The sequence below is a fragment of the Bos javanicus genome, chromosome X, assembly GCF_032452875.1.
Source record: "Bos javanicus breed banteng chromosome X, ARS-OSU_banteng_1.0, whole genome shotgun sequence".
In the NCBI taxonomy this organism is placed as follows: Eukaryota; Metazoa; Chordata; class Mammalia; order Artiodactyla; family Bovidae; genus Bos; species Bos javanicus.
In genome coordinates, this window is record NC_083897.1 from 114,060,874 (window position 1) to 114,080,373 (window position 19,500).

The 19,500-nt window shown below is 35.8% G+C and overlaps 1 protein-coding gene across 10 annotated transcripts in view; it reads left to right on the top strand.

The window, feature by feature from the left end:
* DMD (dystrophin) overlaps positions 1 to 19,500 on the top strand; it is a 2,228,404-nt gene that overhangs the window by 1,631,956 nt on the left and 576,948 nt on the right. For all 10 annotated transcript variants that reach the window (XM_061410475.1, XM_061410469.1, XM_061410467.1 and 7 more), the window contains one exon: positions 8,119 to 8,330. In XM_061410475.1, coding sequence (XP_061266459.1) covers positions 8,119 to 8,330 — 212 coding nt within the window. The remainder of the gene's footprint in view (positions 1 to 8,118; positions 8,331 to 19,500) is intronic.

The following is a 19,500-nucleotide window of genomic DNA, read 5'->3' on the forward strand; positions in this document are numbered from 1 at the left end:
ATTTTTACTTCCCTTGGCTCCTTATAAATCTTTGACTATAAAACATTGATGTATACTCACATTACTCAAGGTATAGTTGTACCCTAAGTTTATACAAGAATAGAATAATGATGATTTCTTTGTTTTCAGTACCCTTCTTGATAATGCCTAGCCTTTTGCTGACTGTTTTGGCCTCAGGGAACATTTTGATTACCATATTTTCTTCCTGATACTAGCAAATGGTTCACAGTGTATTAAACTTCAATTGGGAAAAATTTCCTTACAGTTGACCACAGTTAAATAGATGACACTCTTTACCCATTCAAATGACCTCAAAAAATTTACTTGTAATTTAAATATTTAAGCTCAGTGCTTTCTACCTGGAACTCTTATATACTCTTGGACTCATTGAGATCCACAGAGTGCTCCCCCTAGCAGATTACAAATGTTTGCTGGTAATTATAATGTCTGTACAGAGAAACAATAACACCTTACTTTAGTATGGTCCTTGAGTCTTTTATCCATTATTGAATTTTACCTTCACGATGATACAACTATCAGTATTTCAGTTTTGCAATTGAGGAACTTGAAGCTGTGATGAATCAACTTATGCAAACTACAATACCTATTTCATCACAAATCCAGGGCTATAGCCCATTACTAACTGCTAGTCAAGGTTTCTTTCTAAAACTTAGTCACAGTGATTTCTAATTCTCAGACAGTAACTTGAGTACAGAAATTGGAACAGAGCTGTTCGTTGTTCTCTGGCAATATATATATTAAAAAATTCAGTCATTTCAGTTGTGAACATTTTCCCTTAGAAAAGATGTTGAGGGAATTTATATCAGTCAAGATCATATGTTGATAATCAAGCATAGCTAGCTTAAAAACTTGAAGTAAAAGACTGGTTAGTACTAAATCAACTGAACTGCTTCTTTCTCTGCAGTATTGTGGTTCTTGACATGATTGCTTGGTTTCCAATTTGACACTTCTGGAGATCTGGAAATCAGGACACATGCTGAGCCTCAGTCTGTCATCCTGAGCCCTAGCATTGATTATTTATTCCTTTCATTGTCCAGCATCTACTTACTGCACAATTCCCTTGAGAAGCTTACCCTATTGGACCTCTGAAAGACGAAATACACACATTAGGGTAGCTCTTCACTTACCAACAGGTACTGATTATCTGAGTTTATAAACATATGTTTCTTATTATTTCATTTTTGTATGTCAGATGAGTCTGATATAAATATAAATCTACAGAATGCGACCAAGTACATTGCCATAATATATCTTTGGTCTGTCATTAATATCCTGGGTGAAGTGTTGCAAGTATGGTGAAATTCTGTAGTTTGAATTGTTGCCCAATTATGAACAGTTACCAACTCTAACTACCTTGATGGTCCATCTCCAAATTAACTTTTCTCTTTGATGATCTTCAGATTTTATATTTACTTTCATTCCTTCATAAAATGAAATAGATTAAAAAAAATTCTAAAATTCTCTTCTGTATACATTCTTTAGGGTCTACTCTTAGGATAGCTATATCAATTATACTCTTTTTTTTTTTTTTTTTGCTATGTCACATGGCTGGTAGGATCTTATTTCCCCAACCAAGAACTGAACCTGGGCCCTTGGCAGTAAAAGTGCAGACATTCCTAACCACTGGACCTCCAGGACATTCCCTGCATTGCCTTTTTAAATTTGCATAACTGATAGCTGCTCCATTAGTCTCTATGTACTGATTTGTTTCTCTGACTCTAGTCTTACTCACTGTCCAGTGAGTGTTTGTCAAAAACCCTTTATCACACAAATCTAAGTACTCAATCATATCGTGTCCTTGGTGCAACATTGCATCTCTTATTCATATCTGCTCAAGCAATACATATTTCACATCAGCCCTTTTCAAAAAGCTGAATTCTCCAAAGTTGTATGTATAATACATTTTACAAGTCTTGAAAATATATTATTAAATTTTTATTGAAGTACGATATACATGAGAAAAAGTGCACATCACATAAATGTCTAGCTTGGTGAATGTGCGGAAACAGATTACAACTGTGTAAACAGCACCCAAATCAAGAAAAACTATGTTAGAGGACCCTTAAAAGTCTCTATCATGTCTCTTTCAGGGAGTACCAGTCCCACAAAGGTAACAGCTATCTTGACGTCTATAATCATCTTACTTTTTCCTGGTTTTGCACATTTTATAAATAGAATAATACAGTATGTCCTTGGTTTTGGCTAACTTCTTTCCATCACCATTATGTTTGTGAGATTAATACATCTTATTGAATATAGATGTAGATATTTAATTCGCATTGCTGGGTAGTATTCTATTGACAAATTTACCACAAGGTATTTATCCATTCCAGTATGGCAACTGGGAATGTGGGTACTTTCCAAGGTGGATACAATCTTCTAATTTTGTACATGTCTTTTGGTGAATATTAAGTATGCATTTCTCTGGGGTATATACCTGGGAGTGGCCTATAAGTCAAATCATGTTTAAATATATTTGACAAGTAGACTAGAGAAATCTCTGGTGTTTATCTTTTTGTAAAGAAAATAATCTCTCTATAATTTCTGCTCTGCAAAATGGATTCTCACATATGGTTAGTTATTTCACAAGGGGTGATACATCTGCTGTCTGTCTTTCAAGTATTCATCTGATTATACTTATGTTAATAACAATATGATAGTTTATTGTTGTGATTATCCTCTGGAGCTCAGTATGTTTCAAAATTTGAAAATGCCCATAAAAATATCCTTATCCAATAAACACATGCACTTGTCTATGTTACTTAGTCTAAGATTTAATTAAAAAGACAGACTGAGGCAAAAAGACATGCAGCAGATTTTCTCTGACCTACAGTTTAAGAATGTCAGAGAGAGATCATTGATTAGTTTTGACTTACTGGATTCCTCCCCCCACAGTTATTTTTAATTTATGGATTTTTTGAATCAGATGAGACTACTCCACTAGTAAACATGAATATTAAAGATGTTTTATACATGAAAATATGGTCAATGCAAAGGCATTAAATCAAAAACAAAGGATGCCCAGAGAATATTTATTTGCTTATAATAGAGATCGTAGAAAGTAAGAGGAAAATAATGAGGGAAATCTGAAAGACTTAATCCAGTTTTTAAATTATATGGACTTGAAATGCAATAGATGGTGATTGCGTTCAGAGAAGAAAGACTCAATGTCCTGCGTAAGAGTTAACCTTGGAAGTGTTGACTTGGCCAAAAAGTTCCTTCTGGTTTTTCTGTAGCATCGTATGGAAAAGCCCCAATGAACTTTTTGGCCAACCTGTAGCACTTGTACATTATTCTAGAGAGGAAACATGGATACTTGAAAAAGTATGAATGGACAATTCATTTGGCAGTTATCAAAAGTATACCATGTGCCAACCATGGGGCTATGCTCTAAGAAAATTTTTAAATGAATAAAATTCTAACCTAGACTAGATTCCCCTAGAAGCAGACCTTGAAACAATGGCTTAAGTAACAATGACTTACTTATATGATGATCTCAGGCAGTACCTGTAGGAGAGTAGGACAGTGAAATATGTAAAGGAAAGAAGCCAGTAATTGAGCCAATTACTGAGCAGGTTACTGCTGTGAACAACTAGAGTCCAGCCCCAGTTAGTGAAGTCTGAGTGAAAGTGAAAGTGAAGTCACTCAGTCATGTCCAACTCTTTGTGACCCCATGAACTATAGCCCACCAGGCTCTTCTGTCCATGGGATTTTCCAGGCAAGAATACTGGAGTGGGTTGCCATTTCCTTCTCCAGGGGATCTTCTTGACCCAGGGATTGAACCCAAGTCTCCTGCATTGCAGGCAGACTCTTTACCATCTGAGCCACCAGGGAAGCCCTTAAGTCTGAGAGATGGTGAAAAATACACCTGACAGTTGTTATCAATAAGGGGCAGTTATCTCCCACATCTCATCCATCATTGGCTGATTGACTTGTCAGTTCTCTACAGTAAGATTTCTACCACTCTACTAAAATCATTTTCTGCATGATCTTCAGGAAATCTCTTGTGGTCAAAGCCAGTGGATACTTTTGGTATGGGTTTTTGGAAATCTGACTGCTTAGGTCCAGGTGTTGGCTCTTGTATTCACTATCTGTATGACCTTAGGCCAGTTCTTTAACATAGCCCCTATTTCTTCATTGGTTAAATGAGGAGAACAGCAACAACAGTAATGACACAAACAATGATACCTACTTCATAAGATTATCATGGTGGTTAAATGAGTTACATGTAAAGAGCTTAACACAGTACTTTAAGCACAGAGGGTATTCAAATAATGTTTTATTATGATTTGTATTGGCTCCTGTGACATCTGTGGTATATGAAAGTTTAACCACACTTGTGGTTTTGAAATTTTCTCTTATCCACGTTTCTTTGGACGTGCCCTTTCCAGGTGGTCCTCCTTCCTTTCTAGCCATTCATCCGTCTGATTGACTATTTATGCTGTATTCTGTCTTTGTGCTGTATTTTCCAGGACTCCATCTTTAACCCTCTGTTTTGCTCAGTCTATATACCATACCAATGAGCATGTGTTCATATTGGTGGCTTCAATTTTTACTTTTCTCTAGTGATCTCTAATCCTGAATTTCTCTGTCTCCCAAAATACACAGCTGTGCCGTGCATAGCATCTTCAGTCCAAGTGACTGAAATGATAGTCCTATATGGAAGATCCTCAGAACTTTCCACTGGATCAGTCTAAGACTGAACTCATTGCCTTTTCCTTAGAACCATTAATCTGTATTCCTTGTGAAAGTGAAAGCATTGTTGCTCAGCCATTTCTCTTTGCAACCCCAAGGACTGGAGCCCACCAGGCTTCTCTGTCTGTGGAATTCTCAGGCAAGAATACTGGAGTGGGTAGCCATTCTCTTCTCCAGGGGATCTTCCTGATCGAGGATCAAACCCTGGTCTCCTGCATTATGAGCAGATTAGATTCTTTACCACTGAGCCACCAGGGAAGCCCCTTTATTCCTTGAGGAGATGATAAATAACACCTTCATTTAACAGGCACTAACCAATCAGCAGTCAGGGAATCTTAGACTCCATTGTTTCCCCAGTGCTTAGGCTAATGCCTGGTATCAATAGATGGTAAAGAAAATGGTAATTGGCAGGATGGAAATATTGATGCAGAGGGGTAGATGGATTGTTGAGTAACCTATAAATCTGTTTCTTTAAGTATTATCTCATGATCATCCACAATTGAAGGTCAGAGATGAGAAAGCACATCTTTAGTGGGGTGCATAACCAGTAAACCATTTTCTGTTAGTAATTTATACACACATGACCCCTTGGGGATAAAAACCTTCATTGCTGTGATTGCACAGGCACTCAAATGGGATGTTTGTCTGAAATGATGGTATAGACTATAGAAGCTTCCTTCTTTTTCAACAATTAAGAAATATCTACCCACATGATCAGAGAAACTGTTTTCCTTCTTTCTCATATAGAGTGATAGCCTTTTAAAAATATAAATTATGTCTATCCTATTGAAATGAATTATAAGATGTGTAAAATATTCACTGGCATAAATGCAAATGGCTTACCATGTTTTTGTCAAAAAATACTAGGCGTTCTAAACATTTTGATAGCATAGTAAAATGTTACCAATTAAGGCTAATTAAGGCAAATTGTAATCATAGCCTTTTAGAGGAAAGTCAATTTTATTATTTCCAAATACATGTAATATGCATATAACAATAGGCCAAGGAAAATAAAGAAGTGCCAGCTATGCATAGCAAACCAGCCTGCTATGATAAGTTGGAAAATGGTTTGCAATCAGGTTATCAATTGTTTCTATGATTGATAAAAAATTCCAGAACACTTAAAGAGACGTTTGCTTATATTTTAAATTGCTTTTTTATAATAGCATTTACACTAGTAATTTTGTAAACTGAAGATTAAACAGACTAGTTAATAACTGTAAATCTCAACTATAATAAGTGCTATACTACCCAGTGGGGGAACAACAGCAATGCAACAAGCAAACAAAAAAAATGGTTTTCACAGATTACAAGGAGGTACTGACATTTAAACAGAGGGTGACATGTTAAGCAAAGTTGAAATATAATATGCTGAGTGGATTTGCAATGCAGAGCAAACACCCAAACCAAAATGAATTCAATAAAACAGTATCTATCATGAGTGTCACTTACTCAGTTTTACCTATTCCAGGCACCAGATTCTTTCATTCATGTCACAGGCACTAATCTTGTGGGGTCTATTTAGCCCTGATGGTTATTTATAAAATATCTCAAGTACTTCTTTAACTCATAACTTGGAATAATTTAAGAGAGGCAACAACAGGTTTAATTAAGAAGACCTAAGCTTATGCCATGAAATAAGAAGCACAATACTGTGCTGTATAAATTTTATTTGTCCGTTGCCCATCTCTACCGCATTCTCCACTCTGGGAGGCTAATGTGTGTCATCAGTGGTCTCCCATGTCCTCTGGCTTCCAGTTGATTTAGCCACTGGGAAGTGGGAGTTGGAAATAGAATAAAGAGGGCAGAGAGGTCAGGATATTTATTCTGCTAGTTCCCTACCCATGAAGTTGCTTCAGGCTATGTCCCTTGACAAAAGGTTACTGCTCTTCTCAAGGTGCTTTCTTATGACTCTCAGCTTCTGGCCACTTCTCCCTCCCCTGATATCTTGGGCCTAGATGTAGTAACATCTCCACTGCTGCAAGACCCAGTTTCTTATATTATCTCTGGTGATTTTCCTACACCCTGATTGTGTTATAATTTGTTCCTTTGTAAATAAATCGCTCAGATTATCCAGGCCAGATCAAGCTGAGATATTCCACAGGACAGTGTGGGGACACTGAAGGGTTTAAGTGAGGGAGTGGAGTGATTAGATTTATCTTGTTTATTACTTTGTCTACAATGTGCAAGTTACATTGGAAAATAGACTTGAGGCAGAGAGACTAGTCTGTTGCAAACACATAGGCAGAAAATGATAGAGCTTTGCATTGGCAATGTGTGGAAACAAGGAAGGAGTTCTGTATGACAGAAATTAGTAGCCAATTATATATGGTGTTTTGCAAGGCTTAGGGAAAATTCTAGAATGTCTGTCAGATTTCCTGCTTAAGGAATAAAATAAATAGTGGTTTTATTACTTGTTTTCTATGGCATTATTTCCATTTTATGAAATCAGCTTAAAGAAAGGATTACATGGCCCTCAAAGAAAAGAAAAAAACAATCTTGTCATGTTTATTTTGAATATTCTAAAATATTCCAGAGCAGAATCTATAGGGAATTGCTATCTTTGACTCACAAGAATATAAAAAAATAGCTTCAGTGTAAGTCTGTCCTACTTGTAGAATATAACTGGCGTGAATTCTAAAATATTGTTACAAGAAGTTTCTAAATATGCAGGAAAAAAAATTTTGAGACCAAGTAGTTTTCTTGGGAGTTGAGAGAAATATCAATAGGGGAGTGAGGAAGTGAGATAGGTAAGGCAAGACAGCCAGTTAAGGATGATGCATAATCAAGCAGGTTACCACGATGACCCACTAGAGCTTTATCCCACTGGGAAAGCTCTGGAACCTTTATAAAACACATATCTCAAAGTTATCTTCCTTAGCATCAAGGGTGCTCTCATGTTCCTACCCCAGTGCCTACCATCAGCCATTGATGAGAAGCTGCTTCTGGGAGGCAGGGTGGTGAGAGAGTGGAGAGGGGATGGCAAAGCATACTCTTTGGGGCAACACAAAGCCTACAAGCAACAAAATGTCAGTGATAGTATTGGAAATAAGGCTGCTGGGCACTGAAGTGATAAGGGTGGGGAATTTGGACATTCTGTTATAGGAGCTTTCAAAAAGGTTATTGATATTTTGCTCCAGAGATGAAGAACAGACAGAGTTAAATTTTTCACTTATACTATTGATGTTCTAGGTCACTTTCAGGAAGTTGACTTAACAAAAACTCATGTTTGCCTTTAAAAAAAAGTAATAAATACTACTGTCCGTCATGCTAGCTGTAACACAATGAGCAATTTCTTTCATAAGTAATAAAAAATGTGAGATAATATTTGGATGTTCAATTTCATATGTCTTCTCCAGACTAGCATTTACTCCCACATATTCATTTTTCCTTCTCTTTCAGTTGAAAGAATTCAGAGTCAGTGGGATGAAGTACAGGAACACCTTCAGAACCGGAGGCAGCAGTTAAATGAAATGTTAAAGGATTCAACACAATGGCTGGAAGCTAAGGAAGAAGCTGAGCAGGTGGTGGGGCAGGCCAGAGCCAAGCTTGAGACATGGAAGGAGGGTCCCTACACAATGGATGCAATCCAAAGGAAGATCACAGAAACCAAGGTTAGTATCAAAGATATGTTCTTAAAATACACTGGATAAAATTATACTGTGGATTAAAATTTAATGGTTTTGTATGTAAATTTATTAAAAGAAAACATAGACTGAGGGAAAAAAATCTATATAGTCTTCTTGGATGGATGGCTTCCATTTCTAAATTAGTCATGGTTTAGACTACACCAAGCTACACAGCTTGTTTTTAATACTAGACTTATTTGAAAAATAAACCCTGAAATCTCAATAGGTGAGTTACAGTGATGATTAATTCCTTGGTTGTGTCATAGTCCAATAGAGGTCAAAGAACTCTTCTTGGGAGCTTTCCCCTAAATGGTGAGTTGCAGATTCAGGATTTTCTAATTTTATTAAACTATAATTTTAAAATCATGTCTGCCCTAAGTCACCACAGAAGAATAAGAGAGAATGTGGTAAAGACATGGGGTTTTAGGGCCAGGCCTCAAAATTGTGGACATTACTTCCATCCATATCCCATTGACCAGAACTTATTCCAAATTTAATTTCAGGAAGAATAAGTTGGAATAACAAACTGGTGAACTTTTAGCTGCTCCTTGCCATAGCTAGTTTTCCAAAGGGTCTGAACAGCTAAGAGGACACAGTTTTTATTTCTATGACAAGAATGTTAGAAAGCCATAAGTTTGTAGTATTTCACAAACTTAGTACATTTGTTGGAGGCATCATCTAAGTGAACAAAAATTCTCTCTTTCACAAGATATTTGTTACCACTAAAATGTTCTCCCTTTGACAAGGGTAGATGAATTAGGAATTTCTAAGGATGGTTTTTCCAATTTCTCATTTGATTATGTGAAATACAGAATCCATGTGGTTATTCTTGAGGGTTCTGCTCTCATCAATCAGGTACTCAGTATGTCACGCTATTTCATTTTTCTCTCAAAAATTTAAGATTCTATGAATCTAGCAGATAATGGAACAGATTGGTTAACTGGTAAGGAGAGATTACATGGAAAAGTAGTTTGGACTGGACCCTTGGGTTAGAAATGAGGGGAAGGAGAGGTGAGAGGTGTATAAAGATAGAAATGATCAGAGCAAGAAGACTCTGAAAATTGGCAGTTAAGAAATACTCTTAAAACATACAAGAACCCTAAAGTGATGGCAAGAATAATTAAGGTTTAATAGCTTCTGAAAGAGCAAGGGGCTTTAAATAAGAGACGGAAAAAGTTGCAAAAGTAAATATGAGAGGAGGAAACAAAACAGTTTTTTCATCAAAACAAGCAAGATGTTTTGGACACCTGAAACAAAGACAAGATTATATTATAATTGCCATCCTTATCAAACTTTTGAAATAAAAATTTTCTTTTGAATAGTCAGTCTAAAACTGTGCCTTAAAATGGCTCAGCCATTATCTTTGGAAACTTATGTTTTTGTTTGTGATATTTAGGAATTTAATGATATATATTGTTACAACTTCAGTGTAGGTTCCTAACACAAATAAAGATGACTAAAGCTGTAATTTTCATGTCCATTTCCTAAATAACATATGCTAAAGCTAAAGTAATACTAATACTGACATTTAGCGAACACTTGGTACTTGTCAAAAACTATGCTAATCACTGCATATATTGGCTTAGTTCATCCTCCCGAAAACTTTTCATGAAAAATAGTATTATTGTTCCCAGTTTACGTATAAGAAAATTGAAAGCCTAGTGAAGTTCAGTAACTTCTCTTAATAGAAATAGAGTTGGAATATGAATGCAGAGCAATTACTTTTGTAAATGACCTCCCAGATTTCTTCTTTAACCCACTGTCTGTGTGGCTTAAACAGATCAAAAAACACTGAAAGTATCCAAAAGGGAGAAAATTGTAGTTGTGAACTGACAAATAAGATTACCAGTGAGCCAACAGGTGGAGAATGAAAGTAGTGAAACAGCCTACTAGGGAGAAGTTTTCATATTCCATTTTACTGTGGAAAAACTAAAAAGATAAGTGTAGATTATATTCCATTTTTAATGAAACTCCAATGTTTAATTCTTATAAAAGTCAGGGAGCCTGATAAAGTGGAGGACTGCCTTTATGTCTGCTGTGTTATCACTCCTGAGTGATATTAGCTGGCTTATCACTTACAGTTTTCTTTTAGGAAAAAAGTGTGAAGATAGACATAATAGACACTGGTTAATTTGACCAGAATCTCCTTACTCCATGAATTCTTTCTTACTCTCTGTATCTAGGATTAGCATAGAGATGGTGAGCCTAATAGTCAGTCATCAGACTGTATCTATAAACTTGGAGAGCTGTAATTACAGTAGCCAGCTTTCCTTGGAGTAGCATCACTGATGACTACCCTCCTCGTCACAATGAAATAGTTTCAAAGCCAACCACTGGCCCTGTTATACTCTTTGAAAACTGAAACCAGTCGTCATACCTGAACTAATGAAAAAAATCACTCATCATTCTGATATTTTAATGATTCATAATTGCTACCATTTGTCTATAGTTTCTTCTGCTTCTTATCTACATATTTTTAATTGTCTTCATATTGTAGATAAAATTTTGAATTCTTATTTTAAAGGTAGTATTATCTTATAAATATATATGTTGCTGTATAAGTTTTAATAATTATAATTTTAACTATAATATTGCATTCAGTTCCATCTTTCACCATTTCCCTACTAATTTAGAAAACCTCTGCTCTTGGTTAGACAAAATAGTAGATTAAACACTGAAATAACAGCCCCTTCACAAAGTAAAAGTCAAATCTGAGATGGCATCTGAGAAAAGTCCATCTTGAAAGCATGTACAAGGTAGAAGGAGATAGCAGCAGGAGAGTATTTGGCAAAAGAATAGACTGTAGATGGTCCACTGAGTCAACAGTTAATGAGCAGATCATTAAGAGATGCCCATAATGTATGTCTAGTTTCTTTCTTTCCTATAATAACCCTGACTTTTTTGTAAACAAAGCATAAAGTAAGTAGGTGATTTTGTTAACTGCACGGCTTCATTTGCTCTTCTACATGGACCTAGTAAAGTAATATATATATATATTTTTTGAGATGGAAAGACAGATATTAGGGGAAATCATGCAGGATTTCCATCCTAATCAAAATATTTGCCAATAGGCCATAGCAGAAGAGATGATGCCATTTAATTTTTGTAAGAGGTAAGATGGCACACCATTGGCACCTAAAACTGCCAGCAGTGGTCATCTTTGGCTTTCTTTTATCTGGCACAATCTAGGTTTACTCCACAACCTGTTTCCCAGGCTGTTAAGATTAGTCTAAACTTGGCAGTGGATTCTTTGGAAAAAGTATTTCTTAATGATTTTAAACTTTCTTTTCTGGTGTCAAGAGAGATTTACCCAGACTCAGAGTTTTCATTTATTTTTCCCCCTTTCAGCTTTTGAAAGAGCAATTCCTTTTTTGTCTGTCTTGTGATTGCTTTTGTGTCAAATTCAGCATAAAAGCTTTTCAAACGTGATGGCATTAGCTGTTTTGTGCTTGGCTGAGCTAAGAGTACATGAATTCAATAGAGAAGTGAAATCTTGTTTGAGCCTAGCTGATTTGGCTATATAATACTTAAAACTATCTGAGGTGAGAAACTCAGTAATTTATCAAATTATTAAATACAGGTTTCTGAGGCTGTAAAATATCTAGTTTTGAAGACATTCATTTGGGAATGGAAACAGTGTAATCATGTAATTAATAATAATTTTAAAAGTTGGTCTTATATGTAGTAAATCTAGTAGCTTTTTGATGATTGAAAATTATTTTACTAGAAAGAAACTAACCGGGGAGAACTTCTTTTTCAAACATAGATGCAGAGCCTGACTGTTTTCATTTTAAGAGGGAATGAGTGGTATTAGATAGTATCTTTATCTACCGAAAAGATATATATACAGTAATGGAAGCTAAATCCTCCTTTCACATATTTTATTTACTATTTAGATGAGCATTGGAGAAGGAAATGGCAGCCCACTCCAGTGTTCTTGCCTGGAGAATCCCAGGGACGGAGGAGCTTGGTGGGCTGCCGTCTATGGGGTCTCACAGAGTCGGATAAGACTGAAGCGACTTAGCAGCAGCAGATGAGCATAAAATTAAACCAGCAAATTGACCCCAATGGTAGTTTTTAGGCTTGGATTTCTGATACGGTAATGACAAATTTTTATTAGAAAACTTCTTGCTAGGACCTGCCATTTATTCATGCATTTTCTATATTTCCTTTTGCTCTCCCCTAAAGATTCCGTGTGATTAAGGAGAAAGAATCAATACCTAATGGTACTTTTCCTCTCAAAGTATGTATGAGTCTATTAAACTTCTCAAAGCATACAGAGTGCTTCCTACATCACTGATAGAGCACAAGAAAAATAATGGGTAGTTTCCCAGGTCCTACTACAGTATATAAATGTTTAGTGCAGTCACCAAGACTTCGATGGCATTATGCTCTGATTGCACCATATTTTGCCTTAGTTCCTTTTCACAGTTTAACTTATTCCATGCTTGAAAATATGATGTGGCAACTCTGTAAACCCACTCCTCTATACAAGCAGCAAATTGCAAAATTGTTAAAACTGCTTTTTCTAAACTCTGGAAATTAACCAAAGGTTGGCAACAATATGTAATCTACTGAATTTCACTAAGAACAGCAGGGTTTGAGGTTTTTTAACTTGGCTTATTCCCATTACTTTCTTCCAACTACACAGTAGCCTTAAAAATAAACAATCTTAGATATGCAGATGACACCACCCTTATGGCAGAAAGTGAAGAGGAACTCAAAAGCCTCTTGATGAAAGTGAAAGTGGAGAGTGAAAAAGTTGGCTTAAAGCTCAACATTCAGAAAACAAAGATCATGGCATCTGGTCCCATCACTTCATGGGAAATAGATGGGGAAACAGTGGAAACAGTGTCAGACTTTATTTTTGGGGGATCCAAAATCACTGTAGATGGTGATTGCAGCCATGAAATTAAAAGATGCTTACTCCTTGGAAGGAAAGTTATGACCAACCTAGATAGGATATTCAAAAGCAGAGACATTACTTTGCCAACAAAGGTCCGTCTAGTCAAGGCTGTGGTTTTTCCTGTGGTCATGTATGGATGTGAGAGTTGGACTGTGAAGAAGGCTGAGCGCTGAAGAATTGATGCTTTTGAACTGTGGTGTTGGAGAAGACTCTTGAGAGTCCCTTGGACTGCAAGGAGATCCAATCAGTCCATTCTGAAGGAGATCAGCCCTGGGATTTCTTTGGAAGGAATGATGCTGAAGCTGAAACTCCAGTACTTTGGCCACCTCATGCGAAGAGTTGACTCATTGGAAAAGACTCTGATGCTGGGAGGGATTGGGGGCAGGAGGAGAAGGGGACGACAGAGGATGAGATGGCTGGATGGCATCACTGACTCGATGGACGTGAGTCTGAGTGAACGCCAGGAGTTGGTGATGGACAGGGAGGCCTGGCGTGCTGCAGTTCATGGGGTCGCAAAGAGTTGGACATGACTGAGCAACTGAACTGAACTGAAAGCTACCAGAGAAAGATAATAGAATTTATATAAAACATGTTTTCTGACCACAGCAGTATAAAACTAGAAATCAATTACAGAAAGAAAAATGGGAAAGGTGCAAACATGTGGAGACTAAATAATATGCTACTAAAAAAGCAATGGGCCAATGAAGAAATCAAAAGGGAAATCAGAAAATACCTCAAGACAAATAAAAACTCCAAAAATCTATGGGATGCAGCAAAAGAAGGCTAAGAGGAAAGTTTGTAGTGTTGTAGGCCTTCCTCAAGAAAAAAGAAAAATCTCAAATAAGTAGCCTAACCAACCACCTAAGAGAATTAGAAAAAGAACAAAACCAAAGTCAGCAAAAGGAAGGGAGTAATAAAGATAATATGAGGGGAAATAAAATATTAACAAGCAAAAGAAAAGATCAATGAAACCAGGAGATTTTTTTTGAAAGACAAACAAAATTGATAAACTTTTAGCCAGGCTCACCAAGAAGAGAGAGAAGACACAATAAACAAGATAAATGAAAGAAGAGAAATAACAGTCAATATTAGAGAGATACCAAAAAATTCTTAATACCACAAATACTTACATGCCAACAAATTGGATGGCCCAGAGAAAAAAAGGCAATTTTCTAAAAATATATAATAGGCCAAGATTGAATCAAGAAGAACCAGACAGGGATAAATTGGGAGATTGGAATTGATATATGTACAATATTGATATTTTGTATAGAATAAATAACCAATGAGAATCTATTGTATAGCTCAGAGAACTCTACTCAGTGCTCTGTGGTAACCTAAATGGGAAGGAAATCCAAAAGAGAGGAGATATATGTATATATATATAATTGATTTGCTTTGGAGTACGTTGTAAAGCAGTTATACCCCAATAAAAAGTAATTTCAAAAAAGAATCAAACAATTAGAACAGACTAGTCACTATGGTAAAATTCAGTTTGTAGTTAAAAAAAAAAAAAGAAAACTCCCAGCAAACAGTAGTCCAGGACCAGATTGATTAACAGGGGAATTCTACCACACATATAAAGAAGAACTAATACCTGTCCTTCTCAAACTTTCCAAAAAGATTGAAGAGGATAGAACATTCCAGAATTCATTCTACAAGGCCACCATTACCCTAGTGCGAAAACAAGACAAAGACACTACCGAAAAAAAAAAAAAAAAAGGAAATTATAGGCCAATACCTTTGATGTGTATCAATACAAAAACCTCAACAAAATGTTAGCAAACCAAATCCATTGATATATATAAAAGATCATATGTCATGATCAAGTTGGATTACAGATGGTTCAATATTTGCAAATCAATATACCCTATTAACAAAAAGAAAGGTAAAAATCACACGATCACCTCAATAGATGCAGAAAAAGCATTTGATGAAATTCAGTATCCATTCATCAAAAAGGAAAAAACTCAACAAAGTTAGCATAGAGGGAACATATTAATATCTCAAGTTAATAAAGGCTATTTATGACAGACCCACAGCTAACATCGTACTCAGTAGTGAAAAGCTGAAAGCCTTTCCTCTGTATTCAGAAAAAAGACAAGGAATCCCACTCTCACCACTTCTATTTGACATAGTATTGGCAGTCCTAGCCATAGCAGTCAGACAAGAAAAAGAAGACAAGGCATTCAAATTGAAATGAAAAAAAGCAAAACTGTCACTATTTATAGATAAAGTAATGCTTTATATAGAAAACCCTAAATAAAGTCTCCACTCAAAAACTAGTAGAACTAATAAATGAATTCAGCAGATTTTCAGGATAAAAGATTAATATACAGAAATCTGTTGCTTTTCTATACACTAATAATGAACTATCAGAAAGAGAAAGTTAAAAAACAATCTTACTTAAAATCACATCAAAAAGAATAAAAAGCCTTGGAATAAACTTAACCAAAGAGGTGAAAGACCTATATTCTGATGAGGTAAATTAAAGGTAATGCAAAGAAAGAAAAAGATATTTTGTGTTCTTGGATTGGAAGAATATTGTCAAAATGCCCATACCACCTAAAGCAATTTACAGATTTAATGCAATCCCTATCAAAATACCCATGACATTTTTCACAAAATTAGAACAAATAATCCTAAAATTCATGTGAAACCATAAAAGACTTTAAATTGTTCAAGCAATATTTTACAAAAAAAAAGAAAAAAAGCTGGAGGTGTCATCTTAGACTACAGCAATCAAAACAGCATGGTATTGGCACAAACAGACTTGTAGATAAATGGGACATAATAGAGAGACCAAAAGTAAACCCACACACCTATGATTAATCTATGCTAAAGGAGGCTGGAATATCCAATGGAGAAAAGACAGTCTCTTCAACAAGTGGTGCCTGATAAACTGGAAAGCTACATGTAAAAGAATGATATTATAACATTTCCTCACACCATATACAAAAATAAACTCAAAATGGATAAGAGGTCCAAATGGAAGACCTGAAACCATAGAACTCCTATAGGCAGAACACTTTCTGACATAAATCACAGCAAGATTTTTTTGGCTGTCTCTCCTAAGGCAAAAGAAATAAAAGCAGAAATAAACAATGGGACCTAATTAAACTTAAAAGCTTTTTCATAGCAAAGGAAACCATTAACAAAATGAAAAAACAACTTACAAACCTGGAGAAAATATTTGCAAATGATGCTACTGACAAGGGATTAGTCTTCAGAATATGCAATCAGCTCATACAGCTTAGTATCAGAAAACAACCGAATCAAAAAATGGGAAGAAGATCTGAGTAGACATTTTTCCAAAGTAAATAGTCCAGTGGCCAATAGGCACATGAAAAGGCACATTCACTAATTTTTAGAGAAACGCGAATCAAAGCATCAGTGAGATACCACCTCACACTTGTCAGAATGTGCATGCATGGGCAGAATGGCTGTCATCAAAAGGTCTGCAAATAACACATGTTGACAAGGATGTGAAGAAAAAGGAAACTCTTGTACACCTTTTGGTGGGTATGTAAATTGGTGTAGCTGCAATGGAAAACAGTATGGAGGTCCCTTTAAAAACTAAAAATAGAACTAAAAATTCCATCCCAGTGTATATATCTGGGAAAAAATGACAACAGTAACTTGAAAAGATACTTGCACCCCAGTATTCATAGCAGCACTAATTACAATTACCAAGATGTGGAAGCAACCCAAAGGCCCATCAACAGATGAATGGACAAAGATGTGGTACATCTATGCAGTGAAATATCGGTCATGAAAAGGAATGAAGTTTTGCCATTTGTAGCAACATGAATGGACCTAATATTATCCTTAGTGAAATAAGTCATGCAGAGAAAAGACAGTATATAATATTATTTATATATGGAATCTAAAAATAATACAGATGGATATATATGCAAAACAGAATCAGACTCACAGACTGAATATTTTCCTCTGAGATCAGAAACAAGGTAAATACGTCTGCTCTCACCACTTCTTCAGTCGTGTCCAACTCTTTGTGACCCTATGCACTGTAGCCTCCCAGACCCCTCAGTCTTCCCAGGTGGCTCAGATGGTAAAAAAAAAAAAAAAAAAATTTGCTTTCAATGCAGGAGACCTGGGTTCAGTCCCTGGGTTAGAAAGATCCCCTGGAGGATGGAATGGCAATCCACTCCAATATTCTTAAGCTTCCCAGGCGGCACTAGTGGTAAAGAACCCGCCTGCTAATGCAGGAGACAACAGAAAAACAGGTTCGATCCCTTGGTCAGGAAGGTCCTCTGGAGTAGGAAATGGCAACCCACTCCAGTATTCTTGCCTGGAGAATCCCATGGACAGAGGACCCTGGTGGGCTACAGTCCATATGGTCACAAAGAGTCAGACAAATGAAGCAAAGCATTCTTCTATTCTTCTTCCTCACCGCTTCTATTTACCACTGTACTGGAAGTTTAGGTTGGGAGAATAGGCATGAAAAAATAGGTAAAAATTATCCATATTGGAAAGGAAAAATTAAAATTATCCCTGTTTGCAGATGACATTATCTAGTATATAGATAGTTCTAAGGAATACACTACAACTGTATAAAACTAATAAGTTAATTCAGCAAATTTGCAGGATGTAAGATCAAAATACAGAAAACAGTGCTTTTTCTATAAACTGACAGTGAATAATCTGAACAGTGAAATTCACAAAATTATTCCATTTATTGAATAAATAGCAACAAAATATTAGGAATAAGAAAAATGCAAGACTTTTCTGTTGAGAACTACAATGCTAAAAGAATTTAAAGTTTAAGTAAATGGAAAAGCATGCCATATTCCCACATCAAAAAACTTAATATTGTTAAGATATCCATATCCCAAAATTGACCTACAGACTCTCTATAGTTCTTATCAAAATCCTCATTGATTTTCCTATATAAATTGACAAGTAGATCCTAAAATTCGTACTGAAATACAAAGGAAAAAAAATAGCAAAAGTAACCTTGAAAAAAGCACAAACTTGGAGGACACACAATTTCTAATTTCAAAGCTTAATAGAAAGCTAGTAATCAAGATGGTGTGGTACTGACATCAAAATAGATATATAGATCAAGGAAATAAAATTGAATATTCAGAACTAAATTCTTGCATTTATAGTCAATTGATTGTTGGCAAGAATGCCTAGACAATTCAAAGGTAAAAGCATATTTTTGTTCAAAACTTCATGCTTGCATCACTGAATTATCCACATATAAAATAATGAAGTTTGACCCTACCTTAGACCATACAGAAAAAATAATTTAAAATGGATCTTAGAGCGAAATATAAGAATGAAGATATTACAACTCTTATAAGACAACAAAGGAGCACAATGAGTTAGGCAGTGTGTTCTCTGAAAAGACACCAAAAGCCAAAGTGCAGAGAAAAAATGTATAAATTGGACTTCATCAAAATTGAAAATTTTGTGCTGCAAGCAATATTATAAAGAAAGTTAAAAGATGACCCACAGAATGAGAGAAAATATTTGCAAATCATCTATCTGATAAGACTTGTATGCAGAATATGTAAAGAACTCTTAAACCTCAGCAAGAACAAGAAGGACTCAATCTTAAATCAGCAAAGGATTTTTAAAACATTTTTTCACAGATGTACAAATGGCTAATAAGCACACAAAGTGATGATTAACATCCTTTGTCATAAAGAAAATACAAATGAAAACCACAATGAGATAACCACTTCATACACTCTAGGGTCACACTTGAGTAGGTATGTCAGTCAGGATAGGCTAAGTTACGCCACACTAACAAACTATCCCCAAATCTAGAGACAACACAAAGTTTGTGTTTTGTTCATCTTATATGTCAAGTGTAGATTCACAAGGGCATTATATTGAGCTTACTCAGGGACTGCAGCTGATGAGAGCAGCATCTTGATACATACTTCCAGGATCAGAGAGTCGGGAACACAATGAATGAAGCCATTTACTCTTAAACTGCCTGCCTGAAACTGACATGTAGACAAAATCAATTGTTACTATCCCCAGTTCAGTGGGGATGCAGATATGTGATCATCTGGTATGAAAAAAAGCACTGAATGTTTATGAACAATAATGTATATAGTGTACCACTCATGGGATTTGAAAATAGCTGTGGAGATGCTACTTTCTGGGAATGTGTCCTCTGGTGTTCTGTCTGGAATCATTTCTACCCAATCAAATCCACACCCTCTCAACCAGACTTCTTAGATGCCTGGGGTAGCTGGGTGATTTGTTCAT